At 48.0% G+C, this 26,160-nt stretch overlaps 1 protein-coding gene and 1 pseudogene across 3 annotated transcripts; one reads left to right on the forward strand and one right to left on the reverse strand.

The window, feature by feature from the left end:
- Positions 1-849: 849 nt before the first annotated feature.
- On the forward strand, positions 850-25,298 carry TRAIP (TRAF interacting protein). 3 transcript variants are annotated; one of them, XM_072786163.1, is made up of 15 exons: positions 850-1,449; positions 7,719-7,776; positions 8,292-8,375; positions 10,741-10,780; positions 11,370-11,497; positions 12,708-12,802; positions 13,287-13,400; positions 14,134-14,221; positions 14,808-14,897; positions 15,334-15,422; positions 21,686-21,841; positions 23,837-23,885; positions 24,254-24,301; positions 24,423-24,473; positions 24,673-25,298. In XM_072786163.1, the coding sequence occupies exons 1-15, from the start codon at positions 1,352-1,354 to the stop codon at positions 24,790-24,792; spliced, it is 1,308 nt and encodes a 435-aa protein (XP_072642264.1). In that variant the 5' UTR covers positions 850-1,351; the 3' UTR covers positions 24,793-25,298. The 3 variants fall into 3 exon arrangements, with proteins under 3 accessions (XP_072642264.1, XP_072642263.1, XP_072642265.1); XM_072786162.1 differs by having other exon boundaries at positions 862-1,449; positions 24,152-24,301; XM_072786164.1 differs by lacking the exons at positions 850-1,449; positions 7,719-7,776 and having other exon boundaries at positions 8,286-8,375; positions 11,293-11,497; positions 24,152-24,301.
- On the reverse strand, positions 3,167-3,393 carry LOC140610294 (small nuclear ribonucleoprotein G pseudogene; annotated as a pseudogene).
- Positions 25,299-26,160: the final 862 nt, after the last annotated feature.

Here is a 26,160-nt window from a genome sequence, read left to right on the forward strand (position 1 = left end):
TGATTGTGTTGGCGGGCCCTCTGGACTCCAGAAATCCATGTGGGTGGTGGGTCCTGTCCTGGGCTTCTGCCAAGGAATAACCTCTGGACTGCTATTCTGACAAGTCCTGTTGAATAAGGAGCCCTTGTCTTGACTTAGATATACAACTGGAAATCACCACGGACCAGCCACCATAGGGAGAGACCTTGCCCATGGCCAAAGTGGGCTTCCTTGGGTTGGGGAAAGGGTGCAGGGTGGGAAGTGCACAAAGGTTCTGTGCTGCCCTTTGAGTTGATTCCTCCATCCTGTGAACAACACCTGTGCTTTCCACATAGGCCCAAAGAATTTCACTGTGGGTCTAATTCAGGTGGGATAAATCAGCTTTATATCATGGGGCTCTACAAAAGATTTCTTTTGGGATGAGGGTAGTAACACTGCTAAAAATAGTAAAGCATGAAAACCCCTAGGAAGACTTGTTCCAGTCGTGACTGGCCCAGGTGAATTCACCAAGTATGCTGCTCTTTCTCAGGGAAGACCCCAAAGATAACCTCTCTGATGTGGGAATCAGAAAAAGGGTTTGCTAGTTGTGAAGCATCTGGGCCTCCAAGATTCTTATCCCACTACAGTCTGGAGCCATGCCGATCATTCTAGGAACTAAAAGTTAAAGTCAGGGTTCTGGCCCTGCCGCCTTCAAACTGAGGGATCATCATGCCTTGCCTGGATAAAGCCAGAGTAAGCTTGGGGTGTCCTGAGGGATTAGGACCTGTGTCCATCTTTCTAGGATAACTCAGAGCCGAGGGCTGAGAGGGTGGAGCATTCTTTTGGTCTGTGGGAACTTCGGGTTTCCGGGCTTCCGGCGAGTGGTTGAGCACTGCCCAGAGCCCAGCGGGCCACACTCCATCGGGACCATCGTCCCATTCCCGTACGGCTTCGGTCTTCTCGACTCTCCCGAAGTGCAGAGAAGACTGCCCTGACAGAACAGGGCTGAGAGCAGAACAGCGCCTCGCACCGGATCTGACTTCGGACCGTAAAGCCGTGTCTTGCCCCAGAAAGGGGCCCGTGGCGCGGCGTAGCTGCTGCGGGTACTTGCTGAACCCTTCCGGGAGCCACAGGAGAGTTACCACTGACAAATCCAGTCTCGCGCTCAGCCCCGGGATTCTCTCCGGCCGTTAAGCCCCGCCCCCTGTGGTTCGTCCAATCCGGACCCAGCCTTCAGGCTCCGCCTCCATGTTTCTTATTACCACTTCCGGTCCGCTCCTGGAAGTTGCTCAGTGGAGCCAAATTTGAAGCCAGCCGGGACGCGGGCGCACGGCCGTGAAGCTGGACCGGCTGAGTTTTCCTTGCCCGCCTGTGCCCTTTTAGGCCCGTCATCATGCCTATCCGTGCGCTGTGCACCATCTGCTCCGACTTCTTCGACCACTCCCGAGATGTGGCCGCCATCCACTGCGGCCACACCTTCCATCTGCAGTGGTGAGTGACCGCAGTGGCGGGGCCAGGCCCTCTGCCTGGTACCGCTACAGGACTGTGGGGTGTCAGGTCTCCGAGTGGAGCCCGGACAGTGATAAAGACGGCACTAGTCGGAGCCCCACGGTCGGTCTCCGACCTGGGCAAAGGCGGATCAGGGCAGGCTTCCCAGAGGAGGTGACAGTTGAACTGAGTCCAGGGAAACAGAGTTGGTTCAGTGAAAATAAAGTAGGGGGCTCATTATTAGTACGAATGGAGGTGAAATTTCGCCAAATTAACGAGGCCTTTTATTTCTTCGAGATTACCTGGTAGGCCTCTGACTATCCGATTTGTTGTGGTTTGCTTGATGGTTTGGGATTATTCTACCCAGAGTCATCTCGTTGGCCAGACATCCCAGTGTATTCACTGACACGAAGAAACCCGAGTTAATATGGAAGGGCAAGGAGGTGCTCTCTGATCAAGCCGTCCTGCTGACCCTTTGAATGTACAGCTGATGAGGAAAGATCCTCGAGCAGCTGTGGACTGCCCCCCCCCCCCGCCCCTTTTAAGAGTCTTATTTATTCATTCATGAGAGACACAGAAAGAGAGAGGCAGAGACATAGGCAGAGGGAGAAGCAGGCTCCATGCAGGGAGCCCGACGAGGGACTCAATCCTGGATCCCGGAATCACGTCCTGAGCTGAAGGCAGATGCTCAACCGCTGAGCCACCCAGGTGCCCTGGACTGGCCCCTTTTTAAAAATGAAATATAATTGACATACCATATTATATTAGTTTCAGGTGCACAACATACTGATTCAACAATTCTGTACATTACTCGATGCTTACCACCATAATTGTGGTCACCATACAACAGTATTATTGAGCATATTTCCTATGCTGTACAAGTCTGGGTTTTTTGCTTGTTTTTTTAGTTTTTTTTTTTTTTTCAATATTTATTTATTTATTTTTTATTTTAGAGAGCACAAGCAAACACACATGCCTAAGAGAGGGGAAGGGGCAGAGAGAGAATCCAGAGGGAGACTACCTGCTGAGTGGAGAGCCCATGTGGGGGCTCTATCCCAGGACCCTGAGATCATGACCTGAGACGAATCAAGAATCTGCCATTTAACCAACTGAGCCACCCAGACGCCTCTTTATTTGTGTTTTAGATTCCACATATAACTGAAATCCCTGACTTATATATCATTTAGCATAATACCCTCTAGCTCTATCCATGTTGTCCCAAATAGCAAGATCTCATTCTTTTTTATGGCCGAGTAATATTCCTATGTGCGCGTGTGTGCATATACATGCTATACTTGCTTCCATATTTGGCTATTGTAAAAGAGCTTCTTTTTTTTATTGTGGTAATTTTTAAAAAAGATTTTATTTATTTATTCATGAGAGACAGAGAGAGAGAGACAGAGACACAGGCAGAGGGAGAAGCAGGTTCCATGCAGGGAGCCCAACGTGGGACTCGATCCTGGGTTTCCAGGATCAGGCCCTGGGCTGAAGGCGGTGCTAAATCGCTGAGCCACCCGGGATGCCCATATTGTGGTAAATTATATATCACATAACAGTTACCATTTTAACCATTTTTGGACTATCACAAAAGTTTACTTAACAAAGAAGTTCAATATGAAAATGTGTATGACTCAATTTTATATCATAATAAAATGGACCCTTTGGAGAGGGACATGTGAAAGCAATTGATTTCTCTGGTGAACACAGTCATTGTTTATACTCATTCCAAGGCTTCTAATATGATTATGCTATTCTTTAATGTTACCACCGTTCTATATTGTTCTGTTGCCCACTAGTTGTCATCTGCACACATTTATCTGTCACAAGATTCTTAAAAGGGTCAAATCCAAGCGGTATTCCTCGAACATATCTACCACCATTTAATTTCAATGATAACTTCTTGTCCATAATTTTTTTTTTTAACTTGGGATGGTGAGCTTTGCTCATGTTGGTTACTTGGTGAGCTTAATGATGCCTTCCATTTTTAACCATTTATAAGTGTACAACTCACTGGCATTAAGTACATTCACAAAGCTATATAACCATACCCAATATCTATTTCCAGAACTTTTCCATCATTCTAAACAGAAACACTGTACCAACTAAACAACTCTCCATTACGCCCTCCCTGTTGCCCCAAAAATGTCTATTTTCACCCTCTGTCTCCTTGAATTTTCCTATTCTGGGTACCTTGTATAAGTGGAATCATACAATATTTGTTCTTTTGAGTTTTGCTTACTTCACTAAACATAACGTTTTCAAGATTCATCCATGTTGTAGCATGTTATCAGAATTTCATTCCTTTTATGATTAAAATTCAGTTGTATGGAAATGCATTTTGTTTATCTCTTCATCTGTTAATGGACCTTGGGTTGTTTCCATATTTTTGCTACTATGCGTAATGCTACTATGAATGGATTTAGAAGTATCTGTACAAGTCCCTGCTTTCATTCCTTTTGGATTATGCCCAGAGATGAAATGGCTGGATGAATATGGTGATTCTGTGTTTAATTTTTTGAAAAAGTGCTTCACTGCTTTCCATATCAACTTCACCATTTACATTCCCACCAGCAATGTGCAAGGATCCAATTTCTCCACATCCTTGTCAACATTTGTTATTTTTGGTTCTTGTTGTTTTTTTATAATAGTTACCTAATGGGTGTCTTTTTTTTGGTATGTGGTGTTTTCATTTTCACTCATCTCAAGGTATTCTCTAATTTCCTTTGTGATTTCTTCTTTGACCCATCGTTAAGTGTGGGTTGTTTAATTTACATGTATTTGTGATTTTTCCAGTTTTTTTTTTCTGTTACTGGTTTTCAGTTTCGTTCCACTGTGATCAGAAAAGATACTTTGTATGATTTTAATCTTTTAAAATTTATTTTTTTAAAGATTTTGTTTATTTATTCATGAGCGATACAGAGAGAGAGAGAGAGGCAGAGACATAGGCAGAGAGAGAAGCAGACTCCATGCAGGGAGCCCAATGCAGAACTCTAAACCAGGACCACAGGATCACGCCCTGGGCCGAAGACAGGCACCCAACCATTGAGCCACCCAGGCATCCCTTTTTAAATTTATTAATACTTGTTTTGTGGCCCAACCTATGGTCTATTCTGGAGAATGTTCCATGTGCACTTGAGAAAAATGTGTATTCTGCTGTGATTAGGTAGAGTATTTGTGTCTTAGATCTAGTTCTTTCATGTTAAGTCCTCTGTTTCCTTATTGATTACCTGTCTGATTGTTCTATCCATTATTAAAAGTGTAGGGTAGGGGCAGCCCCGGTGGCGCAGCGGTTTAGCGCCGTTTGCAGCCCGGGGCGTGATCCTCTCTGTATGGTGCCTGCTTCTCCCTCTGCCTGTGTCTCTGCCTCTCTCTCTCTCTCTCTCTCTCTCTCGGTCTCTATGAATAAATAAATAAAATCTTAAAAAAAAAAAGTGTAGGGTATTGACATCTCCAACTTTTATTGTAGAATTATTTCTCTCTTTAATTCTTTCCAGTTTTCTTCCATATATTTTTGGGCTCTGTTGTTAGGTACATGTATGTTTGTAATTGTTATTTCTTCTTGTTGGATTACACCTTTTATCAATATTAAAGTCCTTTGTTTTTTGTGACCTTTTTTGACTTAAAGCCTATTTTGTCTAACAGTAATATAGCCACATCAACTCTCTTTTTGTTACCATTTTTTACTTATCCTGCTTGAGATTCACTATGGTTCTTTTTTTTTTTTTTAAAGATTTTATTTCTTTATTCATTAGAGACACAGAGAGAGGCAGAGACCTAGGCAAAGGGAGGATACGCAGGCTCCATGTAGGAGCCCGATACGGGACTCGATCCTGGAACTCCAAGATCACGACCTGAGCCAAAGGCAGACGCTCAACCACTTGAGCCACCCACGTATCCCCTCACTACGGTTCTTTTACTTATGGAATGGTTTCTTTAATTAGTTTTGGAAAATCCATCAGCCATTATCTTTTCATGTATTGTCTCTATTCCATTATCTCTTTTCTTTTCATATTAGTTTCTCATTTCTGTTATAATAAATTACTACTAACTTGTGGTTTAATTTTTTTTTAAAGATTTTATTTATTTCCATGACACAGAGAAAGAGTGAGCTCACGTGAGCAGGTGAGCAGGGGGTGCAACAGAGGGAGTGGGAGAAACAGGCTCTCCACTGAGCAGAGAACCCAATGTAGTGCTTGATCCTGGGATCATGACCAGAGTGAAAGGTGGATGCTTAACCTATTGAGCCACCCAGGCACCCCTAACTTGGTGGTTTAAAAAACACAAATTTATTATCTTGTAGTTCCAGAGGCCAGAAATCCAAAACAGTTTTACGGGGTTGTAGTCAATCTTAGTAAGTGGGGATATGACTTTCTTGGCTCATGACCCGATTCTCCATCTTCAAATCTCTCTGTATGACTCTGACACTCCTACTTCACTTATGGATCCTTGTGATTACATGGGGGTACACTTGAATAATTTCCCCATCTCAAGATCCTTAATCACATCTGCAAAATTACTACTGTCGTATAAGGTAAAATATTCACAGGTTTGAGAAATTAGGACATAGACTTCTTGGGAAAAGTGCATAATTCCACCTAATACTTTATTTTTGAAACTCCTCATTATATGTGAGCTAGACCTTCTCATAATATCTTCTATATTTTTTATCTTCTCTTATTTTTCTTTTTAATTCTCAGTGTTTTCTCTGACCTATCTTTTCATTTTACTCATTCTTTGTCCGTGCCTAAACTGCCATTAAACTTGTCCATCAAGGGGCACTTGGGTGGCTCAGTGGTTGGATATCTGCCTTTGGCTCAGGGTGTGATCCCAGGGTCCTGGGATCAAGTCCATATCGGAGTCCCCTCAGGGAACCTACTTCTCCCTCCGTGTCTCTGCCTCTTTCTCTGTTTCTCTCATGAATAAATAAATAAAATCTTAAAACAAACAAACAAAAAACCCAAAATATTGTCCACTGAATTCTTAATTTTGGCCATTTTTTATTTTAGAATTTGTTTGGTTCTTATTAAATTCTACTATATCACCCTTTGTTCTGTAGTTCTCTGCTGATATATTTTTTCTTTTTTAAAATAAACTCTACCTCCAACACAGGGCTCAAACTCACAACCCTGAGATCAAGAGTCACACACTCTACTGATACTTTCAGTCTTGATTTTTATTTCCTTAGCATAATGTGTAATGCTGTATCTGACAATTCTCATAGCTAAAGTCTTTGCGCACATGTTCTGATTTGTACTTGTAATGCTTTTTTCCTTGTGTGACTATTTAGTTTTTTTAAAAAAACTAAAACATTTACTTCATGTAAATGGAGTCACACCTAATATACCTTTTATGTATCTGGCTTCTCTTCCTCAATGTTATGTGTATGTGACTTATCCATAATATTGTTCATAGCTGTAGACTTGTTCATTCTTATTGCCATATAGTATTCCAGCTTTGAATTTATCTTGCCTATAATATATGGAAAATTATTTATAGAAAAAAATTGAGACCTGGGATGATGGTATCATCTTCCAGATGTTACCAGAAACAGATGGACTCTTTCTCCTGATCCCTGATGGGAGAGTCTACTAGTAGGAGACTAATTAAAATTTAAGGCTTGAGGGACGCCTGGGTGGCTCAGAGGTTAAGTATCTGCCTTTGGCTCAGGGCGAGATCCTGGAGTCCCGGGATTGAGTCTCACATTGAGCTTCCTGCATGGAGCCTGCTTCTCCCTCTGCCTATGTCTCTGCCTCTCTCTCTGTGTGTGTCTTTCATGAATAAATAAATAATCTTTTAAAAAATAAAATTTAAGGCTTGAGGTTTTGTTGGACCACTCAGATAAATGTTACGAAGCTGGACTGTATTTTGCTTTTACGACTACTTGCATTTACTTCTAGTTTACTCTTATTCTGAAAGTGTAGCCCTTTGGAGTCCCTGCTTAAAGTAGGGGTGTTATTAGAATCCCTATCTTTGAGGGACCCTGGGTTCTGGCTGCTGCTCTCTAGTCAAAGCCTAGGATGTTGACAAAAGAGCAGCTCAGGGGTGGGGGGTGCTACACCAACAGGGCCAAAAAAAGGGCCAACTGGTCAGAATGCTTGTACCAGTGAGGCCTTGTGGGATGTGCAGTACCACCTGTGGTACTGCCCTCCTATGTGGTCAGGCATTGGATCGAGGAAGAAGTCAGATGCTGTTGTGGTCAGGGTTGCTACCTGGCCTATATGTCTCTAGCCAAGCAAGGACTCACTAGTCTGCTTATCTGCTTCTCATTCCAGCCTCATTCAGTGGTTTGAGACAGCACCAAGTCGGACCTGCCCACAGTGCCGAATCCAGGTGAGGGCAGTGGGGTGAAAACACCTCAGCTGAAGACATCTTTTCCTTGTCAGGGAGTAGGAATAAGGAAAGATCTCTGAAACTGAACATCTTTGACCTTTTTGGACCGTCCTGGTTTGAGGCTGATTAAGCCTTGTGCTTTTGAGTGGCTCGGGAGGCCCACTTATGCCCAAGAGTAACTGGCAGAGGGACTTGTTGGGTGGGCTGGTCTTCACCTAGGTAAATTTGTCCTCCTTCCTTGCCTTTTCCCATCCTCAATGCCCAGTATCTAGAGTTGGTATATCTTTTGAACAGTTACCACACGGGTCTGTGACATGACTTTAGTAACCACCAAACCAGTGGCACCAGCTGGGGCTACCTATAGGGTTACAGAACTCATCTCATTCCAAGGGATGTGCTGTGAAAAGCTAGGCCTGATAACAGGCCTGGTCACATGGTAGGCTGCATGTACATCCCTGTCCTCCTTACACATGACCCAGCTATACAGTCATACTCTATCTTGTCCTTCCATCCAGGTTGGCAGAAGAACCATTATCAATAAACTCTTCTTTGACCTCGCCCAAGAGGAGGAGAATGTCTTAGATGCAGAATTCTTAAAGGTACCTGGGATTTATGTCATTCTACTGAACTCCAAGCCCTCTGAGAATTTACTTTCTGCTCCCACCCAGGGTGGGTATGTAGATGGTGAAGATGGTATCTGGAGGGAGATTTGTAGAGGTTTCAAGGCATAAGGGAGTAGAGCAGAGGAAAAGTGATGATAAGACCTGGTCATTGGAGAAATACACTGTTAGGGAAGAAAGGAGCCATGTGACTATGAGCCTTCTCCCTTGGGATTTCAAAGCAATTCTCACCAAAGACCCGAGTGTCTCTCCCAAGATTCTTTAACCTTGCAGAGGTTCTATGGCCATCTTTCCCAGCCCACTATGCTGCTTGGACAATTAGAGACAGATTAGAAATTCTTCTAGTCCTCTGCCAGGGAAGATGTGTAGACCCACTATTCACAAATCTGGCTGTGCCTCAAAACTGTGAGGAAGCTTGGTATATATGCAGATGCCTGGGTCTTTCCCAGACCAGGAATAGAGGGTAGAACCCTTGGAATCAGGATGTAAGCCGGGGTAGAAACCCAGGGGAGAATGGGTGGATTCCCTCCTACACTTCTTCCCTTCAAGTCCAATATTTAACTTCCTTTGTGCACCAGGGGGCTGGATTGGCCACAGCTTCTTTTTTTTTTTTTTTTTAAGATTTATTTATTTATTTATTCAGAGAGAGCGAAAGAGAGGCAGAGACACAGGCAGAGAGAGGAGCAGGCTCCATGCAGAGAGCCTGACACGGGACTCGATCCCGGGTCTCCAGGATCACACCCCGGGCCACAGGCGGCGCTAAACCGCTGCGCCACCGGGGCTGCCCTGACCACAGCTTCTTGAGCAAGTGGGGTTGGGGTTTTTAGTGCACCTGGACTCTGAGCATCTGGGCATCTGTCAGCCCAGGGTTCATTTGGCCTTGGCCCCAGGGTGTGGTGATGTCCTTGGAACCATACTGCTTCAAGAACGAAGAGCTTTTCTGTTTAAAGCCAACATGTTCATCGTCATGGTAACTGCTCCTGGTTTTAAGCTGTGTCCTCCCTGTGATAAAGACAACAAAGGCAGCTTGTTTCTTTCTGGCTTTCAAACCCAGATCTAGGAGACAGAGAGGCAACATCTTGAGTAATTTGGGGAAAGGGCTTGCAGGCACCTTGCTTGGGTGTAGGATCCAGGGAACCTGGGGGAGCTTTGGGTTGGTGTCAGTTTTCTGGTAGCCCATGTATGCCCTTCTCTACCCACCACTTGCATTTGAGGATGTTCTGCCTACACTAAACAGCCCAGCCAACAAAAGTCCTGGGTGGAGATTTTGACAGCAGGGTGCTTATCCATCTACTGAGACTGGGCTTTAGTACTGGTCACATGTGAAATTCTGAGTCTTGTATTGACCTGGAAAGGGTGACCTGGAGGAAGATTTGCCTGGATTCCACCCAGCTACCACCATGAACCCTTGGCCAAGGCTTTCAGTTCTGCAGTGCCTGTTTTCCTGCTTATGGAAAGCCTCTTTTGCCCATGGGCATGTTGGACTCCTGAATGGGAACTGGGTTCAGTTCATCCCTAGCCTCTAGGTGGCAGTAGCTCTGTAATTTATGCACGGGCTTTGAGCGGTTCATTTGACCCTCATGATAGTATGGTTAGAGCCCCACATGAGGTTTCATCCAAAGACACAAAGTTGTTCCCATTTACCTACCTTATTAGGGTTGGAAGATTTGTGGTGCAAAAAGGCAGCTTAGAGCTTGGAGAGAAGTAGACTGTGAAGTAAGCAGGACCCGGGGTGAAAGGAAGGAGTGGTGACCCAAGGTCCTTGGTCATCCCAACTCTGTGTCCCCAGTGAGTGCAGCTGAAGCCAGGAGAAGTTAAGGGCCAGCACAGGGCCACGGAAGTGATGGAAGCCTCTGCTGTGAGACTGATCACACAGGTCCAACTTTACTTCTCTTGCCCTTGTTCTGCCTCTTTCCCTGTCGCAGGGTCTTGTACTTGAGATTTTTTTCCTCCATCTTACCTACTTTTAAAAAAAGCATAGAGAAAGCAAGGCATGTCTCTTCACTATTGGCTTTGGTTGGCCGTGACATATAGCAGGGTCTGTGCCTCCCTGGACCTACAGGCCTCATTGTCCCCTCATGGGTCTTCCTGCAAGCCTTCCAGGATTCTGTGTGGAAGCCAGGTATGATCTCTTTCTGCTTCTTTTTTTTTTTTTTTTTTAAGATTTTATTTATCTATTCATGAGGGACACAGGCAGAGGGAGAAGCAGGCTCCATGCAGGGAGCCCGACGCGGGACTCGATCCCGGGTCTCCAGGATCAAGCCCTGGGCTGAAGGCGGCACTAAACCGCTGAGCCACCAGGGCTGCCCCCTTTCTGCTTCTTATTGTGGATATTGCCTTGTAGAATGAACTGGATAATACCAGAGCCCAGCTTTCCCTGAAAGGTGAGTTAGTAAGAGACAAGGGTCCCTGGGAAGCCCCTGACCTAGGTGCTTGGGGGAGAGGCCCTGGGAGGAATGCCTCCAACCTTCTGGTGGAGCTAGGGGCTCTCCCTGCTTTGTATATCCAAGAGTTTTGCCAGGTCTTGTGATTGGCAGGAAAGGAGGGAGAGGGAGGTGCCTCAAGCTGTCCACCTACGCTGATGAGCTTCTTCTCTGAGGCTTCCTGCCCAGGACTGAAGCTGGGAGGGGGTTACCTAATGGGACAGAGTATTTCTAGGAGAGTGTTTGGCTACTGAGTTTGGCAGGAAATCTGCTTGAGTTCTAAGATAATGAATTAACTAGACCCACAGGAGTGGGGAGCAGTGAAATCTTTACTCAAGTAGTTCTAAGCAGCAGAAAGAGGGTCTCATCCCCTGAATGAAGAAACTCTGGCTTAGCTTCCCTGGTTTAGTGCATGCCAGAGAGAAGTAGGCCTTCAACTTGCTGACCTGAACTTGTTTCTTACCTGGCTCTAGGGTGGGGTGCTAGCCAAGGGCTCAGGTTCTTATGCTGATGGGTGAATGGGCCTTTCACCTTCCTGCCCCTGCTCCAGAGAAGGAGAAAAAGGACAGCCAAGCCATCATCGACACGCTGCGTGATACGTTGGAAGAGCGCAATGCCACTGTGGAATCTCTGCAGAGTGCCTTAGACAAGGCTGAAATGCTATGCTCCACCCTCAAGGTGGGTCACCAGGTCTTGTGGGCAAAAGTTGGTTGGGCTTATCTTCTGGCTCTGCCTTGGTCATTACCTTAGATTGTATGATTATAAGATGGAGGCAAACCCCTTCTTCCTGAGGCCTCTCATATCATACTCTTTAAGCCTGTAAGCAAAGGACTGTATTGGCTGCACTTAAGGATTTTGTATTAGGTAGTCTGAAGAGGTGAGGCCTTCCCAGTGCTTCTTGGAGGGGCAGCTCAGCTAAGACCTCAGTGAGACTGGACCTTGTTTCCAAAAGTGGTTTGTACTCCACGGATGAAGCCAGACTGAAGAAGCTTCCATTAGCACTCTAGTCCTTGGCTGGGCTGCTCTCTGGAGCTAGATCAAACAGCATCCCAAGGAGGAGCAGGGGGCCTTTGAAGTCAGCTGTGCTAAGCTGACCGGGCAGATCAAAGCCTGCAAAGCAAGCAGCTCTAGACCCAGATGAATTTTGTATCAGCCTGGGTTGGTGAGCCTCTTGCTCTCTAAGGGGCATGAGGTGATTGATCTGTACCCACAATTGATATTCTGGCCTCGTAAGAAGGAGCGGTGCTTGCTGGATGCCATTTAAAAAGGAAAGGAAGCCATCTTTGTGAATACAGAGCCCCAGGGTGTTCGTTGTGTCTGTTCCTGCATGGTGCTGGGCTGGATCACGTGGCCTGGCCAGTGGGAGGGAAGGAGTGAATCAGTACCTGGTTGCAGAGCAGGAGTCTTTGATGGCATTCCCAGGTCAGAGATGGAGTGCTTTTGTGCTAAGGGCACCCTGGCCAGCTGCCTCTGGTTGAACTCTCCTATCCTGATTGGTAACTGTCCATGGGTCTAGGTGGTGGGTAATGATACCTGGATTTGTGTTTCTTCAGCTTCCCATACAATATGCACCATGAGCCCTTAGCCACAGGACCTTGGCAGCCCACAGTGGACCTCTAGATAGTGGCAGTGGGATGTGCCTGTGGTAAGACATATCTCAGGAGGAAGCAAGCAGGGAGATGAGGAAGCAGTTGGCGTAGGGCCGCATAGCAGAAAAAGCACAAGACAGAGTGGGGCCCAGGAACCTGCCTCCCTGGAGACTGGGGATGCATGGTTATTAGCATTTGGAAAAGCAGACAATTCTAGAGTAGAGTTCTCAGGATGACTTTAGCCATGGTCCCTAGGATCCTCTAAGCAACAGGTATGCATGGGTGTGTTTGCTCTTCAGAAGCAGATGAAGTACTTGGAGCAGCAGCAGGATGAGACCAAACAAGTGCACGAGCAGATGCGCCAACTCAGAAGCAAGATGAAAACCATGGAGCGGTGAGCTTGGAGCAGGGGACTGCTCTCTGCCTTTGCTTCTATGGCCCCCAGGTGGCCCAACTCTTAGGACTGCAGTAGGGGTTGGGTCACTTTTGTGGCTCAGATCTCCATAGGCCACATGGGGCTCAGGCTAGCAGGGTGTGGGTCCAGGTCTCCTTGCTTGGCTTCCATGGGGGACGTTGCCTCACTCCTACCTGTTCCTGTTGCCTGTGGCCCAGTGACCTGGCAGGTCTTTTGTTCCAGAAACCTTTCTTCAAGGACCCCTGACCTTGAGGACCTATCAGCATCCATTCTTCCCCAGCAGCATCCCTGCAGCTGTGTTTAGCTCTGCTGTGGGGCCTTTCTTTGGGTAGACCTGCCTGCTAAAGCATGCTGGCAGGCCAGGCTGTCACCATAGCAACAGCAGCAAAGGAAAGCAGAGCTGCACTGGGTACCTACCCATCAGCCTCCGGATTTTAAATGCCGTGGGCTGGGTGTTTTTCAGGATTGAGCTCCTACTCCAGAGCCAGAGGCCCGAAGTGGAGGAGATGATCCGAGACATGGGTGTGGGACAGTCAGCGGTGGAGCAACTGGCTGTGTACTGCGTGTCCCTCAAGAAGTGTGTACTCTGGCCCCTCTGGCCCAGTCCAGGAGCTAATCCATGGCACCCTCTGTCTGCTGCTCATCTCTTATAAAGCAGAGCAGGCAGCATGAAGGGGCGAGCTTGGGAGCTATGGTGCCTCAGGTTGAACCCCGACCCCACCTCTCACCATGTGGCCAGGAGCCAGTTTCTTAGCTTCTGACCCACAGCTTCCTGAATGGAGATCGTAATAACTTTCCTCATAGGGTTATTGAGAGAACAGGTGTGAATATAAGTTATTTCTAAGAAGGTTGGCACCACTTTCTGACCTATAAGCCCAAGATGATGAATGGAGCCCGTTTCTCATCAACACTTACCGACTCTGCCTGACCTGCATCAGAAATTTGGCTCAGATTCTCTACTATTGTGGATGTGAGGTTGGGGTAAGGAGGCCACTTGGCTGAGAGACACGGAGGATCCCAGATGTCTTCTGTGAGGGCCACGTGGTCTAGGGGGCCTCCCTGTGAGCCTTTAGTGAGGGCAGGGCTTCCTGCATACCCTCTCAAATCACCAGTGCCTGTGGAACAGGCAGGGAATAGAGACTCCCAGCTCTCCTTGCAGGACCCTCTGTGGCACTGTTGGGCTCAGGTGTCAGAGTTGGAATGAGAACTGGCTGAGGGGACAACCTGGGCTCTGCGTGTGTTTGGTGCTCTCATGCAGTGTGACCACTGGGTGTCCCATTCTGACATCTCTTTTCCTGGCCCCCTCATAGAGAGTATGAGAACCTTAAAGAGGCACGGAAGGCCTCAGGGGAGCTGGCTGACAGACTGAAGAAGGACTTGTTTTCTTCTAAAAACAAGGTAACAGTGGGGGCAGAAGGGGAGGGAGAGGTGGCTTCCTTTTGTCCTGCTCGTTCCTGTCTCCCGAGCAAAGCCATGGGGCCTGATGTGCAACAGACTCCATAGGGCTGTGGGGTGATTCAGAGAGACTGCTTACTGGGCCTTGGCTCTGGCTTTGTGGCTTGTCCACTTAGGGTGGCAGGTCATGCAAGTATCCCCCTCCCCCCAATGTGTGCATGCTTATGCTCCCTTCTATTCTTCCTGGCTCCTGGGTAACTCTCAACTGGCTGAAGAGCACAAGTCCCAAATGTGACAATGTCCAAGGCCTGTTTTTGTACCTGGCCCAGAGTAGGAGGAACATACTTGGGATCCAGTTCAGTCAGCACAGCTGTTTTATTTCTGGGCCTGGTGCATCCATGGGCTGTCAGACATAGAACTCAGCCCTAGTTCCTAGGCAGCTCCAGATGGGCATTGACAGGCCCCACAAAGCCAGGGCCTCCCCATGTGTCCTCAGACTCTTCTGGACACTGGGTTCCCATGAACATGCACTGAGTAGAGCACGTGGCCACCTGCTGGCTTGTCCTTTACTGCCCATACTTTCTTATAGTTGCAGACAGTCTACTCTGAACTAGATCAGACCAAGTTGGAGCTGAAGTCGGCTCAGAAGGATTTACAGAGTGCTGACAAAGAAATCATGGTAAGGGACATCCCTGGCTAGACAGGAATGAGGGATAGTTTGTGTATCTTCCAAGAGCCTAGGAGCCTCTGCCCCAGTCTGTGTTGGTGGTTCTGGGTTCCCTGCATCCTCCTGAGCCAGAGTGGGTCAGGATGTATACCTTGACTCTGATTTGGAGCCTGGACCTCCTCAGTAGGGGATAGGCAGCACCATGGGTCTTCTACAATCTGTCCTGTACCTATATCCCTAGGGATAGAACCTCATCAAAGGAGAGGCTTCACCAGAGAGGGGTTCTGAGGCTGGGTGATCCTGGCCTCCCAAGCTTGATGTTGGGGGTTTAGGCCTTGCTCTGTTCCCAGTGGGCTTGCCTGTCGTGCATGTTGTTCCCGCCCTTGGCAGTCTCTCTGGACTTGCTGCCCCAGCCTTTCTTTCACACTCTTCTCTTTCCTTCCCCAAGAGCCTGAGAAAAAAGCTAACGATGCTACAGGAAACCCTGAACCTGCCACCAGTGGACAGTGAGACTGTCAACCGCCTGGTTTTAGAGAGGTTTGTTGACCTTCTGGGGTGGTGCGAGGGTCATAAGCTAGAAGAACTCCCTAATAAGGGTTTTCCCTACTCTTGACTTTGGTTGGGTGAGTGGTCCATGTGGGCCTGAAGGCTGTGAGCCTCCTGCCCTGGGACATAGCCAAGATTTAGTTGGAAAACAACTTCGAGGTAAGTTCTGGGCTCTGACAAGGAAAGGCCAAGGTAGGCCAGAGAGGACCTCGGGATAGGCAGGGAAGGGGCAGGAGCACTGACTGTCTGCAGATATCCTGTTTCTGCATTTCTTACCAAATGCATCTGTGTGCCCCAGATTCTGAAACAAACATGAAACCAGTCACCAAAATAATTCCCCACTGGTCTTAGGACTGTGTGCATTAAAACTGCCGGCAGAGGGAGCCAAGAGGCAGACGGATGAATGTCCCTACCCCGACTGGCTGCGCATTCCTCTTGAGGGTTTCACAGAAGCCACGCCCACTGGCTAAGAGCATCTCAGGGCTGTCCTGCCTAGCTGTCCAGCTGAGGGCCCTGACAGAAAGCACATAACCCAGTGGTCCAGGCTTTTATTTGAGCCACTTTTCAGTGTCCTTTGGAAAATCATTATGCTTCTTCTTCCCGACATCCAATCAGTTGCTGGAATCTATCCATCTAACCTCTGCGGTGCCTCCTGATTCTATCCCTTGTCACCACCTCCCCATGAGGCTTGTGACCCATCCTCTCACTTCTCCTGCCTGCCCAGCTTATCAGCCCTTGGGGCTTCACGTCATTCCTCCCCCCACCAAACACTCTAGACCTCTTGGCACTGTGTCTGAGACATTCCCAGAGCCAGCCCATGAACGGTAGTCGATCTTTAGGCCTTGGCCAAATCATACTGTTTGACACAGCAGAATATACCTTGCCTTCCTGCTTCTGTGCCTTTCTGTATGTCAGCTCCTGTGAACACCAAAGGGTCAGTTGCCATGCAGAGCCTTACCTACCCTCCTCAGCAGGAGTAAGTGCACCCTCCTCTGCACAGGTGATATTTATTTAGATACTGTGTCAGATGCCATGGGCCATAGAGGTGCTCTAGAGTCTTACCAGAGCCTGGGCCACCTAATATGTAGACTGGGAGTTGCATCTTGATCTGTGTTCCTTACCACTGGCTTCCTTACACATACATTCTTTTGCCCACATCATAGTACCTGGTCAGCATCTGCACAGGGGAATGTGTGAGTGCCAACAAGCCAGTTTCCTCTCATCCTCATTGTACCTTTAGTTCCTCAACTCTCTCCTTTCTTACCTTAGACCCTCCAGTGTCTTTTTATGGAGCCAGAGCTCTCTGCCCACCTCAGTTTGGGTTGGACTGAGAAACAGCTGTGGAAATGTGATGAGCATGTGATTCTCTGTGAGGTCCAGTGTGTTGCTGATTTTGACAAAGTAGATTCCATGTCTGGTCCTTCTTCCCCACTCCACCCTCAGAGCCCATTAGCCATGCTGGCCTGGAAGCCCCAGGTAGCACAAGGGCTCTGTCAGGAGCTTGGCTCATAGGAAGCTGAGAGTCTCAAAGACCATCTCATGTGGTCAGACATTTAGAACTGGAGCTGCCTCAAGGCCAGAAGTAGAAATTATTTTCCTAGGCTACCACTCAAGGCTGATTTCTACAAGCTCCAAGGTGCTCTGTCCACTTCCCACTCCGTGCACCTCAGGGTATTTCTACACACTTGCACTCTGTGTCTGGCCTCCACAGTGAGGGATGTCTCTAGGCTGCCAGGGACTTCGCATACCTGCTTTTGCTTACTTTCTTCACCACTTCTCACTGGAGTAAAGCCTAGACTTCTATAACAGGCTCTTACTGAGGGCGTGCTGCATGTCGGGCCCTCTCAGTCCTCTTGGAGCTTATTATGTTCCAGGGGGTAGACAAACTACAGGATTAGATGGCCAAGCCCTAAACTCCCCCAGCCACACACCATGGCAGGCCAAATTCCATGACAAGGGAAGTCAAGCTTGTTCCATTTGTATTTAGAGGCTTGAGTAAGGGGTGAGCCCTGGCTCTCAGGGCTGGGGCACACCAGGGCATGGTGGAGGGTAGGGTGTTATGAGATTTTTTGACCCTTGAGGGTGGTAGTGGCAGAGGACTTGCTGGATGATGGCCGAAGTAGATAATGGCCAAATAACAGACATTACAAAAATGCTGCCATGAGTGCTCCTGGCTGCTGCTTTATGCTGGGAGCCAGAGACAGAAGCAAAGCAACCAGCATGGCATTGGTTTTTTTTTTTAAGATTTTATTTATTTATTTATTCATGAGAGATACAGAGAGAGAGAGAGAGGCAGAGACACAGGCAGAGGGAGAAGCAGGTTCCACACAGAGAGCCCAATGTAGGACTCGATCCTCGGTCCCCAGAGTCACACCCTGGGCTGAGGGCGGCGCTAAACCGCTGAGCCACCCAGGCTTCCCATGGGATTGGTTTTGAGGTAGCTTTGTGCAACCTTTGTTTTCACTTGCAGGCAAGAAGGGGCAGGCCCAGGGACCTGACCAGGGAAAGGAAGAGATAGTCCAAGCTTCCCACATTGCTTATTGTTGTAGGTAGTTCCCTTTCCTCCAATCTGTGTGCCCTACTGGGCTGCTGGCTGGAGACTAATACCCTCATAGTGCATCCTTCTGCCCTTGAGCTGTGGGAGCAAGGCTTTGGGCAGCCCTGATGGAAAGGTCCCTAAGGAAAGGAAATAGAGGATGTTCTTGGGGCTGCACTGCCACTCCCCAGAGTTCTCTGACCACAGGAGCTAGGGAGCTCCACCAGGCCTGGGTAGGCTAGAAAAATCCTAGTGGCTGCAATTTTCTAATAGAATACCACTGCCACCCCCACCCCCACCCTCTGCCATTATAAAAGTACTAACATATTCATTGTTGAGAATTTGGAAAATACGGACTTAGCAAAGAGGTCGTTGTTGAGTGCGACCACAGTTCAGTGGCATTATGTACATAATGTTGTGCTATCATCTCTACCAGGCACCTCCAGAACACTTTTCATCTTGAAATACTGAACCTCTGTACTCATTAAATAATAGCTTCCATTTTCCAGCCCCTGGGACCCACCATTCTACTTTCTGTTTCTATGATTTTGACTCCTCTAAATACCTCATGTAAGTGGAATCATATGGCATTTGTCTTTTTTGTGACTGGTTTACTTTCCGTAACATAAAATCCTCAAGGTTCATCCATGTTGTAGCAGGTGCCAGTATTTCCTTCCTTTTTATTTTTTATTTTTTTAAGATTTATTAATTTTTTAAAAAAGATTTTTATTTTTATTTATTTTTATTTATTTTTTAATTTTTATTTATTTATGATAGTCACACAGAGAGAGAGAGAGGCAGAGACACAGGCAGAAGGAAAAGCAGGCTCCATGCACCGGGAGCCCAATGTGGGATTCGATCCCGGGTCTCCAGGATCGCGCCCTGGGCCAAAGGCAGGCGCTAAACCGCTGCATCACCCAGGGATCCCAGATTTTTATTTATTGATTGATGAGAGACACAGAGAGAAAGAGGCAGAGACACAGGCAGAGGGAGAAGCAGGCTCCATGCAGGGAGCCCGACGTGGGACTCGATCCCGGGTCTCCAGGATCATGCCCCTGGCTGAAGGTGGCACTAAACCTCTGAGCCACCGGGGCTGCCCTTAAGATTTATTTATTCATGAGAGACACACAGAGAGAGGCAGAGACATAGACAGAGGGAGAAGCAGGCTCCCCACAGGGAGTCCTATGTGGGACTTGATCCCTGAGCTCCAGATCATGCCCTGAGCCAAAGACAGATGCCCAACAGCTGAGCCACCCAAGTGCCCCTCCTTCCTTTATAAGGCTGAATAATCATTCATACAGGGAATATAAAAAATAGTGAAAGGGAGGGATCCCTGGGTGGCGCAGCGGTTTGGCGCCTGCCTTTGGCTCAGGGCGCGATCCTGGAGATCCGGGATCGAATCTCACATCGGGCTCCCGGTGCATGGAGCCTGCTTCTCCCTCTGCCTGTCTCTCTTTCTCTCCCTCTCTCTGTGACTATCATAAATAAATTAAAAAAAATTAAAAAAAAATAGTGAAAGGGATTAAGGGGGAAAGGAAAGAAAATGAGTGGGAAATATCAGAGAGGGTAACAGAACATGAGAAACTCCTAACTCTGGGAAACGAACAAGGGGTGGTGGAAGGGGAGGTGGGCAGGGGAACAGGGTGACTGGGTGATAGGCACTGAGGGGGGCACTCGATGGGATGAGCACTGGGTGTTATACTATGTGTTGGCAAATCGAACTCCAATAAAAATATACAAAAATAAATAAATAAAGCTGAATTATATTCTATTGTATGTATATACCACATTTTTAAAAAGATTTTATTTATTTGTTCATGAGAAACAGAGAGAGGCAGAGACAGGCAGAGGGAGAAGCAGACTCCATGCAGGGAGCCTGACGTTGGTCTCGATCCTGGGTCTCCAGGATCACGCCCTGGGTTGAAGGTGGCTCTAAACTGCTGGGCCACCACGGCTGCCCCTATATACCACATTTTGCTTGTACATTTGCTGGTGGATGGACATTTGGGTTGCTTCCACCTTTAAACTATTGTGAGTATGTGGCTATTAACGTGGCTGTGCAAATAATCTCTTTGAGATCCTGCTTTCATTTCTGGATATATAACCAGAAGTGGAACGGCTGGATCATATGGTAATTCTATTTTTGATTTTTTGAGGAACTGCTGTACTATTTTGTACGGCGGATGTACCATTTTACATTCCCACCAATAGTGCACAAGGATTCCAGTTTTTTTTTTTTTTGGTAAGATTTTATTTTTAAGTAATCTCCACATCCAATTGGGGCTGAAACTCATGATCCCAAGATCAAGAGTCTCCTGCTCCACCCGGTGGGCCATCTGGGCATCCCAGGGTTCCAATTTTACCACATCCTCACTAACACTTGTTATTTTCTATTTGTTTGGGTCTTTGTTGTTGTTTATAGCAGCCATCCTCATTGGTATGAAGTAGTAGCTCATGGAAGTCTTGATTTGAATCACCCTAATGACTAGTATCATTGAGCATCTTTTTGTGAGCTTACTGGCCATCAGTAGATCTTTTGGAGAAAAGTCTATTCAAGTCCTGTGCCCAGTTATTAACTGGGTTGTTTGTTTTCCATTATTGAACTTCAGTTCTGTCTATATGTTGGATTTTAGTCTTTTATGGAGAGGTGATTTGCAAATAGTTTCTCCCATTCTGTGGATCACCTTTTTACTCTGTAGACAGTGTCTTTTTTTTTTTTTAAGATTTTATTTATTTATTTATTTATTTATTTATTTATTTTTAATTTTTATTTATTTATGATAGTCACACAGAGAGAGAGAGAGAGAGGCAGAGACACAGGCAGAGGGAGAAGCAGGCTCCACGCACCGGGAGCCCGATGTGGGATTCGATCCCGGGTCTCCAGGATCGCGCCCTGGGCCAAAGGCAGGCGCTAAACCGCTGCGCCACCCAGGGATCCCTATTTATTTATTTATTTGAGAGAGAGAGTGTGTGTGTATGGGGGCAGCAGGGAGAAGAACAAGCAGACTCTACACTGAGCCTAGAGCCTGATGGAGGGCTCAATCCTATGACCCCAAGATCATGATCTGAGCCAAAACCAAAAGTCAGATGCTCAGCTGACTGAGCCATCCAGGTGCCCTGACAGTGTCTTTTGATGCACACAATTTTAAATTTTTTTGAAGCCCAACTAGTCTGTTTTTTCTTTTATCACCTGTTATACACAGAGTTTCATATTACTTTTTAAATGTAACATATGAGCCTTTCCCCCATGTTATTAAGTTTACACTCTGGAAACACTATTTTAATTTCTGCATCATATTCAAGCTGTGAAAGTGTCAGCCCCCTAGGGGAGTCAGTTGACCATTTCCAATATTGTGCCATTTGCCATTCATGCCAGTCCGTGGTCACATCTCTGACTGGCCCCTTGCTCTGTGTTCTGAGAAATGAAGCTGTTTTGTCAAAAGGCAGTAACCTTTTGTTTGTATGCTTAGGTTTTGTGTGTGTTTTGCTTGCTTGCTTGCTTCCTTCCATGTTTTGAAGACTTTCACTGGTCCCGTGACTGTGTGAAGCACTAAGCCGAGTGATTTTTTTTCTGTAGAGTCAGACTTCTTTGCAGGGTGGCCCTGAGCCACCTGTGAGTTCCAGACCCCTGGAACCAAGCCATCTCTGACACTTCAGGGCTATTGTCCTTCTGGACTGCCACGGTGGTCCAGAGTAACCAGGCCATTTCTGCCTATAGCCCAGCCCCTTTGGAGATGCTGAGCCTGAAGCTTCGCCGACCAGCCTTTGGTGATGACATTGACCTCAATGCCACCTTTGATGTTGACACCCCTTCAGCCCAATCTTCCAGCATCCAGCATGGCCGTGCCAAGAAGTTCTGCCAAGAGATAGCACAGTAAGTGGTAGTCCCTGTCCCTGTTCACATCCTCAGGGGAGGATGACCAAGAGATCTCTGCAGGCCCTGCCCTTGTCACTCCAAGTGGCTGACAGGGCAGTGAGGGTCAGCTGGGGTTAGCCCTGACTTTGGTTCTGACCACCTCTTCTTCCCACTCTTAAATACTCTGCACAAAGCCTTTTTCTTGCTTGTTTCAATTACCACTCTCACCCTTCAAGCAAAGGTGTTGTGATGTGAGTTGGAGAGAACAGAGGTTCCAGTAGGGGCAGATCTAGGTTGGTGATGGGGGGTGGCGTGTGCTGTCTGTACCTTGAATGCCTGTCTACCAGTGTCCTGCCTCAGGGACTCTGAACGTCCTCTTCCATCATGCACCTCTTGGGCTCATGCATAAGGACCATCTCAAATCATTGAGCCCAGTTCCCCACCACCAAGGGGGTCTCCCACAGGGCCAGGCTTAAGAAGCTAGGAGGCGCTGTAGTGGGATGGGTGGGGCCTGCTCCCAGTAGACTGGGAATGGGGAAGTTGTCTGCTTGGGCAGGCAGATTAAATATGGTTCATCAGGGAGACAAAAACTCCTGTACATACATGTAGGTAAATGCTGCTTGGGTAACGGGGTCAAGGGTTGAGCGGGTTTCCTCTTAATCAAGAGTTTGGACATGAGAGAAATTGAGGTGTTCGGCAGTAAAGGTGGAAGAAGCCTGGAGAGAGGACAGCAGGCTCTCCACCTCTCCCTGCCCTCAGGGCTGGAGGCACCTGTGTCATACAAGGCAGGCCAGGTAGCGGTGGAAAACAAACCTTGGGCATATGGGATGTGGTCAAGGGATCTATGAGTGCCTGCTGCAAGCCCTGGCTTCTTCATGTTATCTCTTTAGCTGTAAAGAGTGAGACAATCTTTTTTTTTTTTTTAATTTTTTATTTATTTATGATAGTCACACACAGAGAGAGAGAGAGAGAGAGGCAGAGACACAGGCAGAGGGAGAAGCAGGCTCCATGCACCGGGAGCCCGACGTGGGATTCAATCCCGGGTCTCCAGGATCGCGCCCTGGGCCAAAGGCAGGCGCTAAACCGCTGCGCCACCCAGGGATCCCGAGTGAGACAATCTTTATCATCTTTAGGGCCTTTGAGGGAATGTGAGGGAGCCCAGGATGCTTCCACCTTGAATCAGCCTCCCCAGGGTCAAGCTTGTAGCAAGTGGAGAACCTTCCCATGGTCATCATGTAGCCTCACTACAAGCTATGGGCGCAGGGGAGGAGGTGTCCAAAGCTGACGGGCCCAATCTTGCCCTTGACCTCATGGCTTTGAGAAGCAACAGGGTCAGCTTTAGGTTACCATCCTTCTACCCAACTGGGAAAATACCAGGAGAGGGTATTCAGCTGCTAGTGTACCCAGGAATGGGATAGAAACACTGTGTCTAGTTCTAGAGCTGGGAGTGAAAGGCCAGGGCTTTGGGCCATGATCAATTCTGCCCCAGACCCTGCCTGCACAGATTATCTAGAAAGATGGCCTAGCCCTGTGTTGTGAGAGCACTTTATGAGCTATCTACTGAGGGTCTTATGGAGGTAGTGGCCCCACTCTGGGCAGATGGGGCTAAGTCTGAGCTCACAAGGTACCTTCTGCCTGTATGGGACATGACTGATTTTTTTTCCTGTGGGTGGTGAATCAGCTAGGCCTCCAGCCTCACATAAAGCCCAAGACACTGTGAGGTGTCTGAGGTGTTGGGGCTAAGGGCCCCATTGGAATGGGCTCAGCTCCAAGCTAAGAGCCGCAAGATTGGAAAGTTGCCCAATTTCCCCTGCCTCCTCCACTCTGGCAGCTGTCCAGCTGTTCCCAAACCTGCACTTGGGATGGGATGGGGCTTACTGAGATGCCTTGCCCAGCACACAGCCTTTACAGAAACCATGCCACATGCTGGCTCCCCAAGGGCCATGTGCTGAGCCTGGCTTGCCTGGCCCCGTGTCTTGCTCACCTCCTTGCCTTCATGTCTCATTCTCGCAGCTCTCCCATTCAGGACATCCCCAGGAAGATGCCTAAAGGCCCCAAGCAGGTAAGAATTCAGGCAGCCACCATCCTTTGCCAGGACTCTGTGTGAAGCTGGGCTTCTGAGAGGGCAAGGTCTTGCCAGAGCCCTCTCACTCCTGGCCTGGGACTAAAACACTTTGGAGTCACCCTGGAAACTCTACTCATTATCCTTCCAGCCTCTGGGTGAGGGGTGAGACATCAGAGATTCTGGCCCTGCTCCACCACCACTACCCGCCCCCTCCTTTCCTGCCATCGGGCTCCTCAAGTCTGGCTTTGGGGTCTCCCCTCCAGGAGTCCCAGCTCTCACTGGGCGGCCAGCGCTGTGTGGGAGAGCCAGATGAGGAGCTAGCTAGTGCCTTTCCTGTCTTTATCCGGAATGCTATCCTAAAACAGAAACAGCCCAAGAAGGCCAAGATAGAGCCCTGCCGCAGCACAGATGCAGTGAGTATGGCTTCCCACAGGGGCAAGTGCCAGCCCTCTCTGGGGTGGGGGTGGAGGTGCAGGGAAGAGCCAGCCCCCTGGCCTATCAGCTTGGCCCGCTCACTTCTTCCTTCTACTTTAGGTGAGGACAGGCTTCGATGGGCTTGGAGGTCGGACGAAATTCATCCAACCTGTATCCTTGTTCTGTGACATTGGGCTGAGTTGAGCTACCCACACCATCTCTCACCTGTACCCCCAGCCCCCAGCCTGACAGTGGCTGTAGCCTCAGGTGTGCAGAGCAGGACCTCGTTCAGTATAGCAGAACTGCCCACCCCTCAAGTCTAAGCCTTTGCTGTCTCCTCTTTAAGCCTCTTCCTTGACATCTTCCTCAGACTGACACAACTATGATCCGCCCACTGCCTGTGAAACCCAAACCCAAGACTAAGCAGAGAGTTGGGGCGAAGACAGTGCTCCCTCCCTCCCAGGCCAAGCTGGACACCTTTCTGTGGTAGTGAGAACAGTGAGCCAGATCAATATCCAGATATATGCCTCTAACTTATAGGTCAGGACTGGCTCAGCAGGGGGCTTGGGGGGCATGGCCTATCTTCCAAGACAGCCCCAAGGGCAAGTGTAAACAAAAAGGTGAGGGTGGGGCCCAAAGACTGCTTTCCTGCACTTACCCTGCCCACCCCCACCATACTGGGTCTGCTATACCAGGCCTACATGTGACTGCTGATGTGAGACCAGCAGGACTTCTTCCTTGTCAAAGTTTCCTACTTATAGCCAGATATGGCTGCGTGCTTCTGGTTCTCCAGACTAAGGTCTTTTGTTGACTGTGTGAACCAAAGTGCTTGGGGCTTCTTGGGTAGTTTCAGCTTGCCCAAGCTTGTGCCTGCTTCTGACTTGCTGCTGGGCATGGCCAGAGCTGAGCAGGATGGGGAATGAGGGGATGGTGGTGGGGAGAGGATGAGGAGGGAAAGATTTCTATGTAAAATAAAAAAGACTCTTTTCTTTCTGGCTCTGGGAGTATATATATATTTGCACCAACATTTAGGAAAACATTTGGCATAATTTTCTAAAGTGAGACCTTCACCTGAGCTCAGACTCAGAAGTCCTACCCTTAGGCATATGCCCCTTCATAGGGCACAAGGAGACTCCAGCAGGAATGAGATCACTGCAGTTTTGTCCACAGTCTCTAACATGGGCACAGCCCAAATGGCATGGTCTGGAAAGCAAATGGGTAAACAGGTATAGCCATACAGGGAATTCAGAGCAAGCAAAAATCAGTGACCTTTGAGTCTTAACTTCAAGAGCAATTTCCCTAGAAGACTTTTCCTTCATGACCTGTAGCTTGGGTGAGGTCTGCTGCACTTTCCTTTCTCAGTACTGCATGGGGGTACATCTGTCTCTGCAGGGCCCTGTGGGCCTGGCACAGGGAATGAAAGTGAGTGCCCTCATGCTTCAGGTTGAACATGCCCAGCTGTGCTGGAGGAGCATCATGGAAAGAAAGTAATGCTTTGGGTTATGGGAGTTGGACCCCTCCTCTGCTACCTTGAACCAAGGAGGTTTGGTGTGGAGAAGTGTAGCATCAAGTTGAGGGTGTAGTCAGGGGCTGGGCTGGCTAATAGTGCTCCCTGCCAGCAAAGTGATCTTAGGCAATTTAGCCTCTCTGTGTCTCAGAGTCTTTTTTTTTATTATTCATGAGAGAGACACACACAGAGAGAGAGAGAGAGAGAGAGAGAGGCAGAGACACAGGCAGAGGAAGAAGCAGGCTCCATGCTGGAAGCCCAATTCAGAACTCGATCCCAGGTTTCCAAGATCACGCCCTGGGCTGAAAGTGGCGCTAGACCGCTGAGCCACCAGGGCTGCCCTGTCTTAGG

The sequence above is a fragment of the Canis lupus genome, chromosome 19, assembly GCF_048164855.1.
Source record: "Canis lupus baileyi chromosome 19, mCanLup2.hap1, whole genome shotgun sequence".
In the NCBI taxonomy this organism is placed as follows: Eukaryota; Metazoa; Chordata; class Mammalia; order Carnivora; family Canidae; genus Canis; species Canis lupus.